The 24,572-nt window shown below is 38.6% G+C and overlaps 2 protein-coding genes and 1 long non-coding RNA gene across 4 annotated transcripts; all 3 read right to left on the bottom strand.

Moving 5' to 3' along the window:
• Positions 1-188: 188 nt before the first annotated feature.
• Positions 189-1,298, bottom strand: LOC148716730 (uncharacterized). The gene is made up of 2 exons (XR_015995166.1): positions 806-1,298; positions 189-318 (listed from the first exon to the last, which is right to left on the bottom strand). It is a non-coding gene; the product is annotated as an uncharacterized LOC148716730 (long non-coding RNA).
• A 5,791-nt stretch (positions 1,299-7,089) lies between these two features.
• On the bottom strand, positions 7,090-17,457 carry LOC148716728 (uncharacterized). 2 transcript variants are annotated; one of them, XM_088744537.1, is made up of 3 exons: positions 17,375-17,452; positions 9,916-13,057; positions 7,090-9,357 (listed from the first exon to the last, which is right to left on the bottom strand). In XM_088744537.1, exon 3 carries the CDS (start codon positions 9,327-9,329, stop codon positions 8,436-8,438), a length of 894 nt encoding a protein of 297 aa, XP_088600663.1. In that variant the 5' UTR covers positions 9,330-9,357; positions 9,916-13,057; positions 17,375-17,452; the 3' UTR covers positions 7,090-8,435. The 2 variants fall into 2 exon arrangements, with proteins under 2 accessions (XP_088600663.1, XP_088600662.1); XM_088744536.1 differs by lacking the exon at positions 9,916-13,057 and having other exon boundaries at positions 17,375-17,457.
• LOC148716729 (uncharacterized) lies at positions 9,335-10,405 on the bottom strand. Its single transcript, XM_088744625.1, has 2 exons — positions 9,769-10,405; positions 9,335-9,357 (listed from the first exon to the last, which is right to left on the bottom strand). The coding sequence occupies exons 1-2, from the start codon at positions 10,403-10,405 to the stop codon at positions 9,335-9,337; spliced, it is 660 nt and encodes a 219-aa protein (XP_088600751.1).
• Positions 17,458-24,572: the final 7,115 nt, after the last annotated feature.

The following is a 24,572-nucleotide window of genomic DNA, read 5'->3' as shown; positions in this document are numbered from 1 at the left end:
CTTATCCGAGAAGACTAGAATATGTATCTATATCTTGATATCATAGAAACGTAGCAAATTCTCCTCAGTTATTTTAAGACCATGAGTATTGGTCCGGCCGGGGCTCAAACCCTCGACCTCCCGCACAACACAATCCGGAAATCATCAATGAGGATGAATTTCTGTTGTTGCATGATGTTAACAAGTCGAAAAATGCACATTATCTTTATTGGAATTATGAAAGATTTACATTGCAAGATAGAAGTGAGACTGAGTGTAAGACAGATTTTCGCTTCGAAAAATACGACATCCCTCTCTTGGTTGATGTTCTTGGCTTACCTGACGAAATATAATTAAAATCCTGAACTTAGCTGGTATCTGATAAAGTATAAAAAAATTAATGGAATGGAGGCTTTCAAAATGAGTATTCTTTGTAGTGGGATGAGACTTGCATGGATAATAAATATGACAGTCTTAATTACTTGAGACTCAAATCACTTTAAAGGTGAGCCGAGAAAACAAGAATCTCCGATATATCTGTTCTCAAGTCGCGGAAACGGCATAAGAGTAACCAGTAAATTACCAATTCATGAATAAATCGGTAAAACATGGCAAACAGGAGCAAAATGTATCGAGACTTCAAAAGAAAGATCACAGCGCTCGAAAACTTTTGATTAGGCTCGCTGCAGAAATTGCGAGTTTGACTTCTGATTATAACTACACTCTAATTACATCAGCCGACCTCTCACATGACATGATAAATTGATGCTCAACATGATAAAATTTTCCATTTTCTTTATAAGGAAAACATGTGGAGTCTACTTACTCGGACCTGGAATCCATCGTCTATCTCTGAAAAAACAAGCACTGTTAACAACAGATTATACAAAATAACAGCGAAAACGGCGAAAGAAATGAATAATTTCAGCTCCAAAACCAAACACATACTCACGTTTTGTGCACGACGCAAGATTTGAAAAATGGCGTAATCACCACCTGTGAAACGCCGTCCCATTCACACGAAGACATGCGCAATGTCACTTTTAGGTGAAAACGAACTTCCGGTGGCGTCCTAGACGGGTGACGTCCTCAAATCTTAAGGTCTCTAGTTAAAAAAAAGCTCAACAACTGTCCACTTCCGATGAAAAGCAATCACTGCTCTATGCAGAACCATCCTAAGAGCCTGTTTTTAATCCCTACTCTGATGAAACAATCTTGTTTCTTCAACTGTAAACTGATAATTGAGCAGACTCATCTAATCCAGGGCTCCAACTGAAAAATGGTCACCTTAAAAAAAATAGGCAGTTGAGACTGCATAATAATGGCTACTGCTGCCGCATCCCACACTTAAAACTCTCTTGTTCTACGAGGTAAAGATGACTCAAGAATGCAGTGATTAACTGACACTCAACCATTAATAATCAATTGGTAACAAATAATCATATTAACAATAACAATAATAATAATTATGTATGATGCACGATCCTCGCAGTAGAGAGCGCTATTTATGCAATAGCGAAAATCAGACCTGAAAAAAATCAGGCCTGTACGGGATTCGAACCACTGACCTCTGCGATACTAGTGCAGCGGTCTACCAATTGAGCTAACTGGGAGCAGGCCGTTAAGTTGATTCGTAATAAAGGCCTGATTTTTTTCAGGTCTGATTTTCGCTATTGCATAAATAGCGCTCTCTACTGCGAGGATCGTGCATCATACGTATCTAATACCGCAGTTCAAAATATATGAACTTCATATATACATTGTACCTAATAATAATTATAGTAACGATTATTATAACAATGGTAGTAATAATGATAACTTATAGGGGCTAGCTCAAGAACCTCACTGTTCCTCTATTGGTATATTCTTTAGGCTCCATTAATGAGCCTAAAGAATAGGCTCATTATGTTTTATGTACGGTGTTTGCTGGAATGGGTCAAGCCTGTAGCTTGATATATTGTTTGAGTGGTCTGTTACAGGACTTCAAAGGAATAGTAAAGAAATGAAGCACTGATTACTTACTAATACCGGCGAAAAGAAATTAATGCTCCTTTCTCCATTATGGCTTGAATACTGGGTAGCTGTGACAGTATGTCGTTAAATGAATCACTTTAGGGTTCCGATAAACAACTTCTGTCTACATGTGCACCCTCAGAATATCTCATCAATTCATTCGTGGTAGTTTGCATAATCCAAGGGCAAACGTGCTTTTTGAAAGTAAGACAACTTTTAGTGGAATTTGAATACTCTTTTGTTATTCTGTTGCAGAGAAAGTCAGTAAAAAGGCTTAAGGCGAGATGTTTCATGAAGAAGAAAAGCCTTTTAAGTGCAAGGTTTACAGCAAATGCTTTAGCCAAACTGGAAACCTTCGTAGACATCACAGGGTACATACTGGAGAAAAGCCTTTTCAGTGCAAGGTTTGCGATAAGTGCTTTAGTGACGCAGGAGACTTTCGCAAACATCACAGGTTACATACTGGAGAAAAGCCTCTTCAACGCAAGGGTTGCAATAATTGCTTTAGCCAGGCAGAAAACCTCCGTAAACATCACAAGGTACATAGTGGAGAAAAGCCTTTTAAGTGCAAAATTTGCTGCAAGTTAAGTGCTTTAGCCGAGCAGGAAACCTTTGTAGCCATCACAGGGTACATACTGGAGAAAAGCCTTTTCAATGCAAGGTTTGCGATAAGTGCTTTAGTGTCGCAAGAAACCTTCGTAAACATCACAGGGTACATACTAGAGAAAAGCCTTTTAAGTGCAAGATTTGCAGCAAGTGCTTTAGCCAAGCAGAAACGCTTCAAACACATCACAGGGTACATACTGGAGAAAAGCCTTTTCAGTGCAAGGTTTGCGACAAGTGCTTTAGGCAAGCAGGAAACCTTCGCTGTCACAACAAAGTACACTTGGGCGGACAGTTCAGCTGCTGGATTTGTCAGGTATTATTTCGTACTGAGGGCGCCCTACATAAGCATTACGATGATCATATGAAACAGGCCCTTCGTGTTAATAAGTTAAGTTAAATAGAGAATTACGTTCTATGTTTTTTTTACGTTCGTTGTTCCCCTTATAAGTATAGCAGACTCTGAACTGTTATGTTTAACTCTTTTATCATCTTTTCTTTAGAATTATAGTTTCTTACATAAGCTTTGTACCATGGAAAACTTGGTTAGTCGCAGTAACATTTATCATTTGTAACTTTTCCTTTCAATTAGAGCACTCTAAGGCTTACGGTGTGACAACAAGAGGTACTTACAGTGTATGCGTTTTCCGTCCTGTCATGGCTTCATCAGTTATTGAACCTATTCAAGTTACATTTTTCCTTCGGGTAGCATTAATCTCTTTATAGAGACTCAAAATTGCCATCAGGGAACAGATAATCTCTTTCGAGAGAATCAAAATTCCCCACGGGGAAGAAATCATCTCTTTCGAGAGACAGAAACTTCCCTTCGGGGAACAAATAATCTCTTTAGAGGATCAAAAATTCCCTTCGGTAAAAAGATAATCTCTTTCGAGACTCAAAGTTCCCCTTGGTGAACAAAGAATAATCTCCTCTGGAAGACGTCTAATCCCAGTCTTATGACAAGCAGCCTCTTTTGGGAGACATATATGACAACGCATCTTTGCAAAGAACAAAAGAATGTAATTGATCGTGTCCAAATATTTACGTGCATAAATGTATCTGTGAAAGCTTCGACAGGTACTGAGAACCAGTGTCATCACTGATTGCAAATCATATGCAATTCCACCAGATGCAAATCAATCTAAGGTACCTCAATGCATAGACCACTTTCATAAATGGCTGCCGAATTAATATTCTTTTGTTTAAATTTAAATTAGCCCTTCTGGCCTCGCTTGAAATAATGTCCTCTTTTGAATTTTGTACTGGAGAACGAGGCCAGAAGGGCTAATTTAAATTTAAACAAAAGAATATTAATCCGGCAGCCATTTATGAAAGTGGTCTATGGAGTGCCACAGTTTCAAGTAGATAGTGATGCAGCAGTGAGAGCATATATTGATACAATTGTAACGTTGCTAGGAAACGAGGCTAGTCTCGCCCCAGGACTTGGGGGAAGAAGAGCGGGAAAATCGGGTCGGCCATCTTGTTGTGTTGATATAGTGTCGCCGCCGCTAATTGTATTAAAGGAGGTTTGTTAAACGTTACACAATAATTACGTGTCACAAGCCAGGTGACAATCCTAAATTAATGAATCTAGTCAAGAATGTAGATATTTACCTACATGTCGTAAGAATAGAAGAAGTCAATGTTGATTCAATTATCCCCAGCCTTCAATGAAACAAAGTATGATACTTTATCCTCTAGATAAGGATAGTCGATGAAAATGCATAAAGATAATTGAAATCATATCAAAAAGCACCTAAATGATACGAAGGAAGGCGAAGACATTTAATTTCCTTAATCAGTTGCTCTATATAATTTGGGTGTCACAGTAGAAAACTATTTACTTGCCATAAGTTCATTACTTGACTCAGCTATTGTTTTTTTTTTTTCTTTAAAGAAATCCAAATGAACCACGTATGTGTATTAGGTGTATATGCCCGGCTGTGAGGTATACATAGTAAGTTACATATCCAAAGGTCGAAAAGGTATGAGCGAACTCTTACGAGATGCTTGCACTGAGACAAGAAAGGGAAATTATGACTTTGAGCAACAAGTCAGCGTTATTGGAAGTAAATTTCTTAATAATGTAGATATAAGAGGGTGTCCAATAAGGTTCTTCAATCCCGCGATCCCAACTAAGATTTTCTCACAATCCCACGATCCTCGGTCTGTAGACGGATCTACCTTGATAATGTGATGCTTCTAGAGGAAAATCCTTTTAACCAAAGTTTCAGTTTTCTGTTTAATTTGCGTAGATTTTGGTTTAGGAGGCAAAAGAGAAAGATGTGTTCATCCAGAATCAAACTATGCCTCTATATTGAAGATATGATGCAAGTTATTCGCTTCCGCACATGTTTTTTATTTTTTGGAACTACTCATTATTGTTTGACACGGCTAAAATGGCTCTTCTGTATGCCTTACGAAAGGAAAGTTTGAAAGTTAATTTATGTGACGTTATCTGTGATTGCGATTAAACTGAACATAATCAAAACTATCAGCTCCCGACTAAAAGGGAAAAATCTCTAATTTTAAGCACGATTTACTACCATTGTTTTGAACCACCAAGGAAACAATTCTTCCGGCAACATTAGACTAGATTGGATTGAGTCTGCGCAGTCATCAGTTTTCAGTTGAAGAAACAAGATTCTTTCAACAGAATAACGATATAAACACATTCCTCAGGTGATACTGCATAGTGCAGTGATTGCTTTCCACCTGAAGCGGACAGGTGTTATTTTTTTTTTTTTTTTGTCTTTTCTTTTGTTTTTTGTTTTTTTTTTTTTAAAGTGACACCTGAATCGAACTATCTCATTGCAATGTAAACTGCAAAACCATCAGCTTTCGACTAAAAGGGAAAGGTACCTAATTTTATGCATGATATACCACTGTTTACAACCACCAAGAAAACAATTCTTCCTTCAATTTTTCCTTTTCAATTTCCGAAACTCTTCCTATCCTGCAAATAGTCTCGGTAAGGTCTATCAAGAAAAATATTTGTATTTTGCTGCTGACGTGTTTTTCTGATCTGGAAGCAATTTTTCAAATTGGGACCTTAAAACCTCCACGGTTGACATACGCCTTTTGTGCCTGATTTGTATCATTTACTCTTAGGAATAGAAGGATCATACTTTTCCGAAGCACCATGATTAAGTTGACAAAGACAAGAAGCAAGAGACACATAAAGGTACAAACGTTATCAATGAGGGCTTCATAACTTCATAACGAATATTTATTCTTTTTTAATTGATGCTGTTTACAAAATGTAGGTAACAAGATTGTCTATGCACGAGTAATTACCCTTAAGTCATCTACCCAATATAAGAGAGACCTTTAATTCGAGAGTGAAAAATTTCTCAGAGTGACTGTACCTTTGTTTAATCAGACTGGTAGATTACGATCCTTGGGAAAACAGAAATGACTTGAAATGTAAGAGTCAAATTGTCACAATCCAGAAGTTTCTGTTTAAGTGACAACCAGCTTTGCTTTAAGGTGGCTGGTACCAGTTTCTTCGCGCGGGGAACAGGTCACTCTTGCGTGACGCGCGAGAGAAACGTGCGAAAGAAGCGCGCGAAAGAAGCGCGAGATCAAAAGATGAAAATTCAAAACAAAGATGGCGGCGCGTGGATTTTTTTCTACTTTTGTGAGTTTACCTAAGAGCGTGTATTTGATGTGTTGAGTGGCCACTGTGAATGCAGGAGATAGAAACTATGATAAAGAAGACGATTTTCGGAGAAGTAAAGGTTGCTCCACTTCATATCTAAAAGAAATATTCAACCGATTTGAAATCATGCGATGGCGAAAAAAGAAGAACTCAAGTGAACGATAATCTACCTGAAGTGAAAGAAGACTTTGAAACTTCAAGGAAAATAATATGATGTAGCCAGAAGTCGTGTGTAGGATTTTTAAGATGTGCCCGGGAGGCTGTCTTTGACAGCTGTTTAATGATTTTCTTAGCAGTAAAGGCGAATTTACGTATGTAAACATCAGATCGTAGGCGCTCGCACGAGCACACGCAATTGTCAGCGGTAGCTATAACAGATCATGAGCAAATGTCGATCTTATAGAATCCAGATTTTTAAATGCGAGAGAACGCGCGTGGAAATTGCTAAACTCACGAAAGCTATTGCATGAAAACAAGTCCGGTGACCCCTTCTTTTTATTGTCCCAATATGATAATAACGTCGAAAGGAATCATCAGAAAAAAAAGAAAGAAAATTCTACGGAAGGAAATTTGCGGTGTGAAAATTGCCTTTTTTGTAGATTTTCTGAAATTCCGTTCAGTAGAATTCTTTTTAAAATATTTGTGCGTTTTCCTTTTCAAGTGCCAAATGCAATCACTAAAAAAAAAAACACGGGGTCACCGGGTTAGTTTTCGAATTATTTAAGCCACAAGCTAAAACATGCGTCTGAATAAGCCTATGATACCGTTGCCATGGAAACTGCTGGTGACGAAATGACACCTATTTTTGAATAACCAATGATTATATAATTCAACCCTGTAAAAGTGTTCAACTGGCCTTGGTCAGTCTTTTTGTGTATTCTTTCAAAGTTACAAACCATCAAAAAGATGAAAACTGGTACCAGCCACCTTAAAGCTTGGCAGAAAAACATGAAAATATCTCTTTCCTCAGATCTGATAAAGCAAACTACGAATAAAGCCAGTAAATATTTGTAAAAGTAAAGTTTGATGGCAAATTATGGAGAGATATTTCTGCTTGAGTAGATGAAATTTTGGTTTTAAGATCATGCTATATATAAGTATGGAAATTGGAAATTTTAATTTTCCACATTTAAAGAAATTTTCAATGGAGTGTCTGAAGTATTCTGCGATTGCTATGGTTTTACTTTCTTCGCTTTGTGATTGGTCCATAAAACTCGGGCTACCCTCTCAGCAAATTAGATGCAGAGCTATAAACAATCGCAACGTTCTCATTCGCGTTTCAAGCTGCTTCCTTTCACTTTGAGTCCTCACTGGTTAGGGATGACATCGGTCTTATTCTGACGGGTCGCTATGATAAATTTGGTTTAAGTTTTTCTACACTTAATGGTAAACTTTTCAATGACTAGTTTCAGCTTATCAGTCATGCCTTGCTGAATATCAGCACATGTCCAGTGTAAAGTTTATGGTTGAGAAGGGATTGTAAAAGTGGACTGGGTAATGGTTAATTTTAAATAAGACAATTGTCACCTTCAGTAGTTTCTAAAGATATGCCATTTTGGTGTTTTTAAAAGTGATAAAAGAAAACGGGTGACTTGACTTTTTATTTCAGGTTCCGATCAACATGACTTCGGGCGAGAAGACTTTGAAACGACTTGACCGTAAACCTGGCGGTTTCGTGGGCGCCATTGGGCTGGGCAGCAAAACTGCGAGAGGCTTGGCACGAAATAAAAAGCTTTCTCACACAGCCCACGGCTTACACAAAACCGCCATTCACCAATAATTGAGATCGGCAGCTGAAGTCATGTCGCCCGTAATTTTTGGTTGGACAGTTGGACAGTTTTAAAAAAAAAAAAACAATAGCCTAACTAAACAATTACAACTGACTGGCTATAAAATGAATAAGTAAGAGGACTTACATACTCGTCCAATTTTGGTAATAATTGGATGAAAAAAATCGTCTGAGAGCCAAATCGGCTGTAAGCCTCGACCAATTTTGGCTGTCCTCAGATTTCTTATTTTTTTTATCCCACCAGAGTGCTATAATTGAAAGGAAAAGTTACAAATGACGAATCTTACTGCGACTAGCCATGTTTCCCGAGTAGAAAGCTTATGTAAGAAACAGTAATTCTATACAAAAGATGATAAAACTCTGTCTCAAGAACGTAATTCTCTGTTTGACTTAACTCGTTGTACGAAGTGCTTGTTTCATATGATCATCGTAATGCTTATGCAGGGCGCCCTTAGTACGAAATAACACCTGACAAATCCAGCAGCTGAACTCTCCGTCCAAGTGTACTTTGTTGTGACGCCGAAGGTTTCCTGCATCGCTAAAGCGCTTGTCGCACACCTTGCACTGGAAAGGTTTTTCTCCGGTATGCACCCTGTCATGTTTTCCAAGGCTTCCCGCTTCGCTAAAGCACTTTCCGCAAACCTTGCACTGAAAAGGCTTTTCCCCAGTATGTACCCTGTGATGGGTTCCGAGGCTTCCCGCTTCGCTAAAGCACTTTCCGCAAACCTTGCACTGAAAAGGCTTCTCTCCAGTATGTACACTGTGATGTTTACGGAGGCTTCCTGCTTGGGTAAAGCACTTATTGCAAACCTTGCATTGAAAAGGCTTTTCTCCAGTATGTACCGTGTGATGTTTACGAAGGTTTCCTGCTTGGCTAAAGCACTTGCTGCAAACCTTGCATTGAAAAGGCTTTTCTCCACTATGTACCGTGTGATGTTTACGGAGGTTTCCTGCTTGGGTAAAGCACTTATTGCAAACCTTGCATTGAAAAGGCTTTTCTCCAGTATGTACCTTGTGATGTTTGCGAAGGTTTCCTGCTTGGCTAAAGCACTTGCTGCAAACCTTGCACTTAAAAGGCTTTTCACTAGCATGAACTAGGTTTTGACGGCGAAGACTTCCTGCTTGGCAAAAGGATTTGTTGCACACTTTGCTTTCATTACGCTTTTCGTCCGAATGAACACTGATATCTTCGCAGAGCTTCTGTGCTTTTTTAAAACCCTTGTCACCATGGAAGCAATTAAATATCTTTTTACCATCCCCATCTTTGCTAGCTTCATGAGACATCTCGCCTAAGCCTTTTTACTGACTTTCTCTGTAACAGAATAACAATAGGGAAGTTTATAAGTATTAAAATTCCACCGAAAGTTGTCTTATTTTTAAAAAGTACGTTTACATTTACATTTTACATTTATATAGCGCAGACTTCTATATGGATATATTCATTCGCGCTTAACAGTATCGTAAGGTTGAGATCGGACATCAGCATTTTTATCAAGCGTCTCTGGCAGCCGCTTCAGTCCACGTAGCGATCCCACCCATCCCACCCACTTAATTAGAGCAGTCTCGGTACTGTACATGCCACGAAACCCAGACTGTCTAGAATACAACAAGTTATTATCCATAAGAAAAGCATATAAAGAATTGTGCATATGATGTTCGATTACTTTTGAGACCACTGTTAGCACAGAAATCGGGCGATAATTAGACGGATCACTGGCCGCACCCTGTTTGAACAGTGGTGTCACGTTAGCGGTTTTCCAATGAGTAGGAAACGTTCCTGTGGAAAACGACATGTTGATAAGCCTTGCTATGCTTGGAGCTAACATAGGAGCAGTAATACGCAAAAACCTGGCGCTGATTTTATCGATACCTACAGCCTTGTGAGGACTGATCCCCTTTATAATCTGGAGCACCTGAGCATTGGTTATGTCTGGAACAGAGAAAACCATATCCGGATCTTTGCAGGACTCCACAAAGTTTACCAACTTGGACAAGTCTGATGGCGTATTTCCGAGTCCGGATCTCAGATTATCGGCGATTGAGGAAAAATATAAATTAAAATGCTCCGCAATTTCTGTAGCATTTTCAACAGCCTTGCCATCCAACTGAAGCTTACTAATCCCTTTATTCATCTTTCCAGAACCAATCAATGTTTTTATCATATTCCATGTTGCTTTAGGGTTGTTTCGATTTTCTTCGAATGCATTCTCGTAAAACTCACGCTTTGCTGAGCGCAAGGCAGAAACAGCCTTGTTTCTCGCCACTCGATAATTTTCCCAGTCAGAACTACTGTCCGATTTCCTAGCCACCTTCAATAGGTGATCACGAGAGTGCAATTTCTTAATAACGGCATTTGTCATCCAGGGGAGCTGAGTGTTGTGTTTGATTCATTTTTTCACGCCAAGGACAATGATCATTGAGGGCAGAATTAAACATCTTCTCCCAAGCATAAACAACATCATCAATATCTTCGAACACAAACGCTGTCTCCCATGGGATCTGCTCTAGTGTTTTTGATCCTCATCAAAACATTTCATGTCACGGTACTTGATTCGAGAAGATTGTCTGTTTAAATTTTCGCGTGCATACTTGCGAACTACAAAGACTGGTAGATGATCTGCTAAGCCAATGTCTGCACTGGTGACAAAATTTATTAGCTGTGGTTGATTACAGTACACATGATCAAGGCAAGTTTTGCTTACGGGGCGGGTTGTAAAATCGACCAACTGTTTAAAATTCATACCACGCAACCTTTAGCGAGTCTATGCTTATCATAATTCTTTCTATCCTTATAGTCAATGTTGATGTCAGAGACGATGATAGTTCTTTGTTTAACAAATGAACCCTTTCGATGAGCTCTTCGATTTTAATATCATCATCTATTTTAGAGGACGGTGGTCGGTAAAACCTTCCGAAAATAATGGATCGCTTCGATTTATAAGGACACGCTTCCAGCCAAATTGCCTCCACCTCCGTGCTTTCCAAGTCATTTCTCCGTTTTGTAATAAGATCCTGACTAATAAGAGCCATAATACCGCCACCATTTGTCTTTCTGTCCCTTCGGTGAGTTGTGAAACCCGGGATTGCAAAGCAAGTATCCGGAACTTCGGGCTTGAGAAATGTCTCAGTAATAAACAAAGCATCCAATTGAGAATGACCTGAGCGCATGTTTCCAAGTAGAAACAGCTTGATTTGTTCAACTTGGTTGTTGTTAAATAGTTGACGTTCCAATGGCCGAGTCGTAGACCATTTCCCCCGAGTCCGAGATCAAAATATGAAGAAGAGTGATCGCTTTTTCGGGTTCGGATAGAAATGAAGTTCCCGTTGTCGTTGTCGACGGACTGTATTCAGTAGGCGAAGAAAAGCTCCCTTCCAGAGTCGATAAATCCAACTGCGTAACATCAATTGGATCAGGGTTACTGGCAAAATCATTGCAGAGGGCCAAAATATTGGTGAATAAGGCGACATTTAGGAGTTTTAAACCAAGTAATAACCTATGACTAACAGGAGCTGGAACAATGGCAGATGACTTGATTTGCATTTGAACTCTAGGAAGACTTAAAAACGGCACAAATAAAGCTTTTGGGACCACAAATCCTTCCAGGCATATCCCTAGACGCTTATTTTCCAGGTTCAATGGGTTGCGATAAATGGAGTTGAAAATTAAACTTGAAACAAGCCAAAGTGTTACCGAGCGGCCGAGGGCCGACTTACACATCGCCATGTCACGTTGTTCGTAAAAAAAAAAAAAAGCAAATGAATAAAGAGAAAATAAGTAAATGAATTAAATACAATTATGTTGATGTTGAAAATAAAAATCAAATTACGAAAACTACATAGGCTATCTACAACTATCATTTACGAATGCTGATAACCTATGTTTAAACATTTCTAAGGAAGTTGACGAAACAATGGTCTCAGGGAGGCAGTTCCAGTCTGTTATAGTTCTTGGAAAGAAGGAAAATTTAGAAACGTCTTTACTCGCATATGGCACGCGAAATTTAAATTGATGGCTTCCCCTAGTGCGACTCTCGGGTTGTGGTACTAACTATTCTCGATTATCTATATCAATAAGACCGCGAGTTAGCCTATACATAAGTATTAACCGAGACTGCCTTCTTCTCGTTTCTAACGTGGTCCATCCTAAATCTTCGATCATGTCAGTAACACTAGCATATCTATGATAATTCTGCGAGCAAAACCGTGCTGCTTTACGTTGAACCCTTTCCAGGGCGCTGACATCTTTCTTTAAGAACGGATCCCAAGCCGCACTCGCGTATTCCAGCTTCGGCCGTACTAGGGATGAATATGCAATTTCTTTTACATTATTTGGGCAATTTCAAAGGTTGCGTTGGAGTGAACCTAGCGACTTGTTTGCTTTAGCTGTTATGATGGAAACGTGGTCTGACCACTTAAGCTTGTTACTAATAGTAACCCCAAGATATGGGAAGCTATCCACCTGTTCCAATTCTACACCAGAGAAGACGTATTTTCTCTGGGCTGGGTTGATCTTATGTGAGATGGTAACAATTTTACATTTGGAAGGACTAAACTCCATTTGCCAATAGTGTTGCCAGGATTCTAGTCTGTGTAGGTCAGATTGAAGAAGGTCACAGTCTGCATCGCTAGCGATAACGCCGTAGAGTAAAGCATCGTCCGCAAAGAGCCTAATTGTTGATTGCACGTTGTCTGGTAAGTCGTTTATATATAGTAAGAAAAGTAGCGGGCCAAGGACTGTACCTTGGGGTACACCAGAAGTCACTGGATGTTGATTTGATGTTTGGACTTCGCAAGCAACTGATTGAAAACGATGTGTAAGAAACGACTCCAACCAGATTAGAAGCGGGCCCTGGATTCCATAGTGGTGCAGTTTCCTTAGGAGACGCGTATGAGGGACCTTGTCAAAAGCCTTGGCAAAGTCCAAGACGACCGCGTGGATCGATGAGCTCTGAATAGCCTTTGCCACGTCGTGTAAGGTGAGAATTAGCTGCATCTCTGTAGATGTCTTTGCTCTAAAAAAAGACAAAGCCTTACCTTGCAGAAATGTCTCAAAAGTGTGATCGGTGCATCGAGGAAACTTAAAAGGAAAACTTTCTTCTTTAGAGAAAGAGTATTTTACCGTTCGAATCAGCGAATTATGCCCAGTAGATCCAAAGATATAATTTTATCAGTTCTTACTGTAACACTGCAAGATAAGTTCACAGTGGCGTCTCTGGCACGAAATTATAAAAGACTTTTCCTCTAAGAATTATCTAAACGGGTTTGATCTGCACATCGTCAGTGGAAACTTTGACGAAAAATTTTATTCATTCGAAAAGAGAACACTTCATAATTTCAATCAGCGACAAATGCTCAAAAGTGCCGCTAAATTTGCGAAGCGAGCAAGGTCCGAAATACAATATCTTGAGTTTACAGTGATTCCATGGAAGGGTGGAACGGCTGAATGGCGGATCAATCCACAACGCGGAATGCCTTGCTGTATGAAACAAAAGTCTCACAAAAATGGAATTGAGGTGAAATAAGATTTTAATAATTTATAATTAACTAGCAAAATCAAAGTTAAAATAAAAAAAAGCCTAGATTAATCATTAGTGGAGCCTAGAGAATATACCAATAGAGGAACAGTGAGGTTCTTGAGCTAGCCCCTATAAGTTATCATTATTATTACCATTGTTATAGTCATCATTATTATAATCATCATAATTAGTACAGGTAATCGCATGGGGCCGAGTAAAATTAAAGATTAATATCACTTGTGTTTTCGGAAGTTGCTGAAATTGCCCGAGTTGCGCAGCGACGAGGGCAATTTCTGCAACTTCCGAAAACACAAGTGATATTAATCCTTAATTTTACGAGGAACCATGTGATTACTTGTTTATAATATAAGGGGCAAAATGTTTTCTTACTGATCTCGCGCAAAACGGGACGCCATTGTTACAAAACAGAAATTTCTTTACCTTGGCAGCCGTTGCTAAGCGATTTTCAGCCAATCATTTTCAAGTAATTTTGCCCGGGGCAATTACAAAAATTAAGAAAAAATGCCCTCTGTCGTGACCAATCCCAATTCAGTAATTTGGCCCCTTCTATGATAAATATTATAATTATTATTATTGTTAATATGATTATTTGTTACCATTTGGTTATTGGTGGTTGATTATCAATTACTCACTAAATTCTTGAATCATCGTTCCCTCGTGGAACAAGCCTGACTCATAGATATGTGGGATGTAGCAGGAGTATAGACCACTTTCATACATGGCTGGGTGTAGGTGCACTTTAAAGAGACACCTCAATTGAACTTTCTCATTACGATGTACTTGTAAGGTACCGTGTAAAATTGCTCTGCCTCACTGACAGAAATACCAATGTGTCTTTTCTTCTAGCCTACCCCATTACTGCAATGGCCCATACTTATTAGAAATGGTATATAACATTTGAAAGCCAGGGACCATAGGCCCAAATTATGCCTGTTTTGCCTTCCCAATCGCTGCACCCATCAGGAATGGTAAGCTCAGACTGCTAAATAATGGGTGACCTCTTAATACAGGTTGACCAGCAAATAAATTACATTATTTTTGTGCATAATATTTGTCCTAGCAATCCAGTGAAAAAATATAATCTGCTATGTATTGAGGACATTATCAACATTATCACAGAAGTGTGAGAAATTTCTTAACATTAGGTAGTGAGATTATGTTTTGCAGTTTACTAGCCAGAGTACTCCATGCCTTTGCAGTGGAAAGAACCATGATATTTATATGTTTTGGCCATTGGTAATTACTAAATATGTGGTATTGTAGGCACAACATCACAGTACTTAATTAATTGTGATTTTTATTAGGTCTGCCTCTGACAAATAATCAATTGTAATATCATAGGTGACAAATTACTCCTTAATTTTGGCACCAAATTTCAGCATTAATTTTTAATTTCACATGTGAGATTACAAAATTGCCATGGTAACACCTCTTGTATCTCGATCAGAGCCAAGATGGCATCGAGATTTAAGACGGTGACCCTTGAAGAAGTTACAAAATTAAAAGAATTCAAAAGGTATTGTTTGTGAAGAAACTCAGAAAATTACGAACTTTAACAATAATGTATACTTTAAACGAAAACTATATTCTTCTTCATGCTCTCGGTTTTTGATAGAATAAACCAGTAAAAAAAATTATGGTTGTGAACGTAATTTATCACCCACGATATTAAAAGGTAATCAAATGGTCTTCTTGTGAAATTAGGAAATAATTTCACTTGTGTTTTGTCAAAATTCTGATAATTTTCCTCGCCTAAAGGCTCGGGAAATTATCAGAATTTTGAAAAAATGCGCGTGAAATTTTTTCCTAATTTCACTCGTCGCCATTTGATTACACAAATAACTAATTAAATTACTAATTTTTAAGGTCTGCCTCTAACAAACAATTGAACATGCCCACGCTCTATAAAAAAAACTCAGGTCTCAATTTGCTTCTATTATTAAAAGAATATTATCAGACAATCCCATTGGAAATTCTAGGAAATTAAAAACTCTTTCTTCAAAGTTTCAAAAAGTGAAAAGTCAAAGTACCAAAATATGTACAGTAGTTGTTGATTACAACAAGTTAACATATTTCTAGGTCCAAACCAGAAAAATTGTTGAATATTCTATGATCTGATGTCAGAGCCATCACATTTCCCACTTCTTATTTGTGAGTACCGAGAGACTCTCAAAAATCTAAAATAGCTCTGCAGGACATACTTGTGCAAACTGAATCACTGCTCATTACTCAATCACAAAACATCATCACTTTCATCACTTAAGGGATGTTTGCTGTGAAACAATTATTAAGAACAAAGAAAGGGAAAAAAATATCCAGTGTAAGATTTTAAAATGAATTCATAAAGTGCCAATGTGTAATAAACACTGTCCCCTATCATGGTCATTATATTTCAACAGGCTCTAACGAAATATATCTCAGATCCAGGTACATCCATCAGAAAAGCACTCAAACACTTCTGTAGAACCCATACTATTCTAGAAAGCTGAAGTGTTAAAATTAATATATAAATTTGCATTTAACCTCATACAATACTGAAACAAAACCATGATAGTCTTTGAGTCAATCCATTGTTTTTGCCAATTGTTTCTTTTATCTAAGAACTGCATCTATAATGATCTATACAGTTATAAGGAACATTGCCTGCTCTGACACAGAGTATCACATGTACCAAAGACAAGGCCTAAAATCAAGTGAGGCCTTGAAAATATCACATTTTTACAACACATACATCACGTTAAGGTTGCATAGATATACAGAAGCTAGCCCAGCCAAATTTAACCAGTTTTAAAGTATAACCCATATTGAAGGAAATCTAATGAAATTTGCAGAAAAAGTCTAACATTGTACCTAAAATCATTTGTTAAATTTGCCATATCACAAGCCAATAATAATAGGAGTCCTGTAAAATGTACAAGTGGAAAGTTAGCAGTGAAAAGAGATACTATAAAAAAAAACTACAAATAAAAATTTTCATCGACTTTTTGCCTAAATAAGACTCAGGAGTTCAGTTTCCGGATCTCTAACGGTAAACTATTGTAAATAAGAGCACCTAAAGAAGAAAAACTTTCAGTTGTCAACGAAACTCTGTTTCATTTTCGGAAGTTTAACTGATGAAAATCTGTTCCTCGGGTTAAAATTGTGGTTTGTCCTTGAAAATAGCTTTTAAAAAGCATGCATATATTACCAAGAAAGTAAAGAAAAACATCCAGATAGACTCTCCGTTTCAAATAACTGTCAGTTGATGGAATATAAATAATGTACATATTTTCCAGCCCTGATATTATGCTGTTCAGGCCTCGACGTCCGATGTTACAAATTTGTCGCTTGCGACAAAATATTGCAATAAAATATAGTGATTTAAGACCCTATGACCTTTAATAAACAGAGCTGTAGACACTAATGGCCCCTTTCGTAGCATTCTCGTACTATTCTTTTAGAAGGAAGATGTGCATATAACTAAATATCTAGCAAGTATTTACCCATGACATGGTACAAAAGATCTTTCTGGATTATGCTGTTTTCAACATTCGAATTGAACGTTGCTAAGTTATTAGAGACAAAAAAAAAAACAAGAAACAACAAAAGCACTACAAAACCAACTATTTAAGCAAATAAACAATCTTTTACAGAAGCTTTCTGGATGACGATCTAGATACTCCACGACCCTTGAACTATACAATAACAAAGGTCGGTTGAGACCTACATGTTGAATAAACAGAACTCGTTATCAACTATTTTAGCTACAATTCACTCTCACCTAACTAATGTGAGCGTAAAACAGAAGCTTACCTGAATGAGAGGTAAAATTTTCAAGCAACAAGTCAGCATCAAGACATACATAGGACCGTGTTTGATTTTGATTTTACCAGGCGGCTAGAATCCAGTTTCCTCGCGGTACGTTTCAGAAGAAATTTTCACTGGACTGGACTCTGATCTTGTCTCTGTAGTACCGTTCGAAAGAACATTTTAAGTTTAAGAGTGCCTGTACTCTGAAGCACCATAGAATAACAAGCATCAAGAAACTGGTTGAAATTTGAACTTTCTTTGGACCTTGGTAGCCAGCAGTTTTGTGTTTCAGCTAATATAAAGCGATGAACGGGAAAGCCGCTGTGAGCGCGAATTAAACATTCTCACAGGCGATCGTTTAATCCCACGTTAACAAAAGAACTTCTAGTGCGTGCTTCGTAACAGATAGAGACAAAGTCGGAGACGACATTAATGTGAACAAAGTAAACAAAGTCTATTGAAGCGAAGCGATGAAAGATGTTGGAGATCGGTTCTGTGTGAATTGAAAAGCGGTCGGAAAGCGTTGAGAGCTGAGCGTTGAGCGCTGAGCGTTGAGCGCTGAGCGTTGAGCGCTGAGCGTTGAGCGCTGAGCGTTGAGCGCTGAGCGTTGAGCGCTGAGCGTTGAGCGCTGAGCGTTGAGCGCTGAGCGTTGAGCGCTGAGCGTTGAGCGCTGAGCGTTGAGCGCTGAGCGTTGAGCGCTGAGCGTTGAGCGTTGAGCGTTGATCGTTGAGCGTTGAGCGTTGAGCGTTGAGCGTTGAGCGTTAAGCGTTGGTCGTTGAGAAGTTTCGAAAACTAAGAAGTAAATATAGCAAAAACTAAAATTATACTAGCTAACAACTATTTACAAACTTCGAAAAGGAGCGTTTAGAGTTCAAACAGACAACTGAAAACGATAACATGCATATAAAGTAAAATAAGACTTACTTCTTTGTCCGCGTTAGGGATTTTACAGAGTTGCTGTTGAACCTTAGCTCTCGATCTTACCACGATGACTCGCAGACTAAAACTGAAAAATCTTCCTAAGCACGATCTACAAAATGCTAGCTACAACAAAGCATAATGGAGCTCTTTGTTTCGTTTACTGTACGTGGACAATCATATCCGCCAAATAACCACGAAAACAACGTCATAAAACGATTACAAAGAAACTTAGAAAACTAGACGGGAAATACGAAGACCATAAAATATTTCACATTAAGAGCCGCGAGAGGAATGGACGGAACATAGAGCTTCGTCGCAAATCCCTCGGCGAACACAAAACTGCCGTTCACCAGCACACTTTTCAAACCAGATACAATGAAATATATGAAGTTCATATATTTTGAACTGCGGTATTAGATACATATGGTGCACGATCCTCGCAGTAGATAGCGCTATTTAAGCAATAGCGAAAATCAGACCTGAAAAAAATCAGGCCTGTACAGGATTGCTATTGCTTAAATAGCGCTATCTACTGCGAGGATCGTGCACCATATGTATCTAATACCGCAGTTCAAAATATATGAACTTCATATATTTCATTGTATCTGATTTATCACTTTCACGGGTTTATTACGAATCAACTTAATGGCCTGCTCCCAGTTGGCTTGTTAGCTCAATTGGTAGAGCGCTGCACTAGTATCGCAGAGGTCAGTGGTTCGAACCCTGTACAGGCCTGATTTTTTTCAGGTCTGATTTTCGCTATTGCTTAAATAGCGCTATCTACTGCGAGGATCGTGCACCATATGTACACTTTTCAAACTTAAGAACATTTCGAAAATTTGAGAACGAGTTCAAACTGTTGTTTTTTGCTTGACCAAACGACTAAACACAACTAAGACGACAGTGCCGCTGAAGCCTTAAAATCGATTTACGTTTTACTTTTTCAACGTTTAGAATTTGATTAAAACGGGAATTTTCGAACCATTTTGAAACCGTTATTTAGAGCAAATGAAAAGACGTCAAGATGTAAAACCTTTCAAAAAAGCAACTATAAAAAGAATTATGTGTGAAAAAGTCCAACAAACGATTTGACTCCTTACTAACTATGATAAAATTTATTCTGCTCTATGTTCAAATATTTGATAGCAGATAGAGAGCTCTCTTTTGAAAGTAGCATGGAAGCTAGCTCCGATCTCCTGTGATTTAGCTAAAAGAAAACACAGAACTTTACTTGCTTCTCTTTTCTTCTTTTTTTTCTTCATCTCTTTGTTGAATTTACAGTTATATAAACAGGGGCGTTCGGCATCTCGGGAAACGGCCTACTTTACATTTTGACATTTTTTGATGGCGAAGCAAATAGATTAGCTTGCTGCTGGAATGTCCCGTAAACAAGTCGTTATGTATCAATTCGACCTTGACCACCCTTTTACAAGTCGTCATATACATGACAAGCTCTTTTGATTTGCTAATGCATCACTTTACCTCTGTCTATCTTGAGAGAAACCCATATGAACATCGTGTGAATATCACAATTCAACATACCCTGGTCCCAGAGGCTTTACTTACTCTTTCGTCTCTGTGGTTTTACGAGCCGCGAAGCGGCGAGAAAATTTGACGAGCCGCGAAGCGGTGAGAAGTAAGCGAAAGCCTCTGGTTGGAGACGGTTAGAAACTCACTTCCATGCAAAATAACCTGTCAATCAAACAGAATTAATCCCGTTAGCAAATAGCCAATCAAAACAGAGTTTCCCCGGTGACTCACCCCTATGACAAACTCTTTTAAACCAATCACAGGCGAGGTGAAAAATTGACCAATCAATGAGCCAGAACAAATTTGTGAAATCTTTAATTTGATTGGCGCGGTGAGATCAGTAAATTAACCGTCTCCAACCAGAGGCTTTCGCTTACTTCTCACCGCTTCGCGGCTCGTCAAATTTTCTCGCCGCTTCGCGGCTCGTAAAACCACAGAGACGAAAGAGTAAGTAAAGCCTCTGGGACCAGGGTAAATTCAACAAAGTATCAAAACTTAAATTAAGATTTGTGTCGGCACAATCGCCAATTTCTTGTCGTTGTGACTGTGAAAGGTTCAACTACTTTTCGGCGGCGTGCTTGGTAATGGAGATTTATATCAGAAATACGCTTTTATTGAGTTATGAAAGGTGTACGAGCTGAGGGACAGCAAAGTAAAAAAATTCTTTCCATTTACAATCTCATGATCAGTGTCTTAAATAATGTGCATTGATTATCCATATCTTCGTTTACTCGTCTTTTGTCGGCTTTGGAGGCTTAATTACACTGTAGACGGATCTACCTCGATAAACTGATTAATCTAAGATTCTTTGTTACGTAGATTTTGGTTTACAATGCAAACCCAGAGCCAAACTTTGCGTCTATATTGAAGGTATGATAAAAATGCCTCGGTTCTACAAACATGTTATCTGTTTTTTGTAATTTATTATCAATGTTTGACAAGGCTGAAATACCTCTTCCGTAGGCCTTAACTCTTTGTCATCTTTTCGTTATAACAAATGATTTTCTTACACAAGCTTTGTACCATGGAAAACTTGCCTAATGACAATAAGACAAATGAATAAAGGGGGTAAGTTTCTAAAGAAACTGTGGTGCTGCTTCGGTGGGGGCTGCAATGTAATTTGGTTATATCAACTAAGTTCAATTTGTAAATTGGTCACTGTAAATAGTTAAAAATCTGACGTTTTGAGCATTAGCCTTTTGTCCGAGCGAATGGAATGGAATTCAAATTGCTCTAACCAATAACCAATGAGTACTCAAAGTGAAAGCAAGCAGCTTCAAACGGGGGAAACGCGAATGTTTAAGCTCTGCATCTGATTGGCTGAGATGGTGGCCCGAGTTTTGTGGACCAATCCCAAAGCGAAGAAAGTAAAACCATAGCAATCCCAAAATACTTCGGACACTCAATTGAAAATTTCTCTGAATGTATAGTGGAAGATTAAAAATTTTCAGCCGAAAATTTCCCTTCATAACATTTCATCAAAAGTTACTAATACTAAAATTTGCTAGAGATATTCGTAGTTTTCTTTATCAAATTTGAGTATTAAGGCGTCACTTACTTGAACAGAAACCTCTGGATTGTCACGATTGGACTCTTACATTTCAAGTCATTTCTGTTTGCTTAAAGATCGTAATCTACAAGTCCGAGTGAAGAAAGGAACAATCACCCTCAGAAATCTTTCACTCCCGAGTCAAAGGTCTCACTTGAATCAGATAGATGACTTAAGAGTTATGACTTATGTAAAGACAGTTTTGTTACCTACCACTCTGTAAATAGCATAATTTCAAATAGAATAAATATTTGTTAGGAAGTTATTAATAGCGTTTCTACCTTTTTGTGTTCCTTTCGTCTTATCTTTGTCAACTTAATATGCATCACACAAGTATAATCCTTCAATTACTCATTATGTATGACAGCGCCATGATGTATGATGGCAGCCACGAATTTTGCTGTCCGCAATTTGCGTCTAATTCTGCTGCTTTCTTCTGGTTTTTTAAGTTTATTTCGCCATGTCGGTACTGCTAAGGAACGTGCTTTACAACCAGCCTTCCATTGGATACCGAGGTTTCACTTCCGCAGAGATATTCCGAGTTACAGCTCAAGTCGACCGATCGTTAGCTGGAACAAAGTCGGCTTCGTGTGCCTCTTTCTGCCTTCCTCTGATCTAACTATCTGTGTTGACGTTGAAAGAAATCCTGGTCCTTGTTGTTCTTCGTTAAATAATACGGCCCATTTTACTACAAGCTCTTACAGTGTTCGTGGACTTGACCTGAGACATCTGAAGCATTATCAACCTTCGTGCATATCTCACGAGAGGAACCGGCTACTGTCTCTTCGTCACTGCAGTAATCAGTACTGTTCGCCTGCATTTCTGGGGAAGTTAAAAGCTATGAGTCTTTTGAGATACCGGAGGAAGCGTGCTGGAAGGTCGAAGAAACAAAAATCAACGGGAAATGGTCTTAGGATTCCTGTGATTTGTTCTGGTCGTCACCATTATCATGTTTCATTAAATATTCAAAATGCCACTTCAAAGTTACAAATCTGTGAATCACGCCCTTTAGGTGTCAATAGGAACAACTTAAATTGTGTTCGTCTGGATCCATTGCAGTGTAAGTGATCGACCGTTGTACCTTTGGATTTTTGCCTTTTGAACTCTCGATCTATTTGTAACAAGTCTGGGCTGATAAATGATTTCATAGCTGATCACAATGTCGACTACTTTGCCCCGTCAGAGACGTGGCTTCGTGGTGATGACTCGGATTTACATTATATCCGTGAAATTTGTCCAAACGGGTATGTTTTTCCACCATGTACCTCGATTACGTACTACTGGTGGCGGGGTTGGCATTGTCTTCAAGAATAATATCAAGGCAAAAATTCAAGCACACGAGTCGTATTGCTCCTTCGAACATCTTGAGCTGGAACTCAGGGCTACAAAGTGTTTTGTCCGTTTAATTGTCTTGTACCGTCCTCCTTCATCCGATGTGTCACTGTTTTTTGATGAGTTTGCCGGCTATCTTGCCCATATAGTAACGGTATCAGGCCATTTGCTGAGTGTTGGTGACTTCAACTTTCATGTTGATTCTCAAAATAGTGCTGGTCGGCGATTTACTGGCCTTCTTCATTCATTTAACCTTCGCCAGCATGTAAATGATTCTACACATAAGAATGGCCATACCCTTGACCTGGTTATCACTAGAGAGGAACAATCTTTCATCAAGAATCTTTCAGTCTTTGATCCCGCACTTTCTGATCATTTTATGATCCGGTGTAATCTAGACTTTTGTAAACCTGTTGCTCAAGATCAAATGTTATCTTTTCGACGTTTACGTGCCATAGATATGGATAAGTTCTCCTCGGACCTGGAAGACTCCGCGCTAATTAGATCACCTCTAAATGATGACCTTCCATTAGCTATTGATCAATTCAACTCCACTCTTTGATCTATAATCGACAATGTTACTCTTCGCCTTTATGCGGCATGGTTTACGGATGAAATTAAAGTTGCAAAGAGAAAGAAAAGAAAACTGGAAAGACGATGGCGCGTGTATAACACCCAGGCTAATCATCTATTATACACCGAACATTGTCGCGAGGTGAATCACTTGACTCGTTGCGCAAAAGAGAAGTACTTTTCACCTATAATTGAAAGCAACCAAGAAGATCAGAAAACATTTTTTCAAGCAGTTAATAATTTGTTTTAGTATATACTAAAACAGTGGATAGCGTTAAAGGCGCGCTCTGATTGGCTAGTCAAACTCCGAATATCCTTTGCTATTTACCTCCGAGCAACTCGGGAAAAAATGGCGTCCCGGTTTGCATCCGTGACAAGCGAAGAAATCACTCAAATTAACGACGAAGCAGTGTATATTATCTCACTGTTTGAGTATATACTAAAACAACTATTCACCTCAGTGTCGGTGGTTAGCGGTGGATATTTACCTCGCCGCTTCGCGGCTCGGTAATATCCACCACTAACCACCTCCACTTTGGTGAATAGTTGTTAAATACAGGAAACCGATAGTACGCTATCCTTTTGTGGGTTCTGATATGACTATAGCTGAAAAGTTCAAATCATTCTTTATTAACAAGATACGACGTATAAGCGATAGTTTACCTGTTCGTGGTTCTGGATTTCCGAATTTCCCTTACTTGGATAACTCTGCGACTCAATCCCGGCCCTGTGAATTTGCGAATTTTCAACGTGTTTCCACCGACTTTATAGCTAACTTTATTAAATGCTCCAGTGTGAAAAGTTGTGCTCTCGATCCACTACCAGCCTCTGTGCTAACTAAATGTTTACCAATGTTGCTGCCAGTGATAACTGATATTGTAAATCATTCCTAAGACGAGGCTCTTACACCAAACTCACTCAAAACTGCCTTGATTATTCCATTGTTAAAGACGACTAATTTAGATACTGAAGATTTTAAGAATTTTCGTCCTGTTTCTAACCTTCCGTTCGTCTCTAAATTGATCGAGAAATCGGTTGCGGTACAAGTTGCACAGTATACTGATGACAACAACCTTGATGAGAAATTACAATCTACTTACAAGAAATTGCATAGCACTGAGACTGCCCTTCTGAGAGTCCATGATGACATCTTACCTACTGTGGATCGTGGTTGTACTGTTGTTTTATTACACGGTCGACCATGGTATATTACTTCACAGACTTAATACTCGGTTTGGTATCAAAGGCAAGGTTCTTTCTTGGTTTAAGTCTTATCTCACCGACCGCAGTCAAAAA

The sequence above is a fragment of the Stylophora pistillata genome, chromosome 14 (genome assembly GCF_964205215.1).
Source record: "Stylophora pistillata chromosome 14, jaStyPist1.2, whole genome shotgun sequence".
Taxonomy (NCBI): Eukaryota; Metazoa; Cnidaria; class Anthozoa; order Scleractinia; family Pocilloporidae; genus Stylophora; species Stylophora pistillata.
The sequence above is the reverse complement of the archived record's forward strand: the minus strand, read 5'-3'. Positions and strand labels throughout refer to the sequence as shown.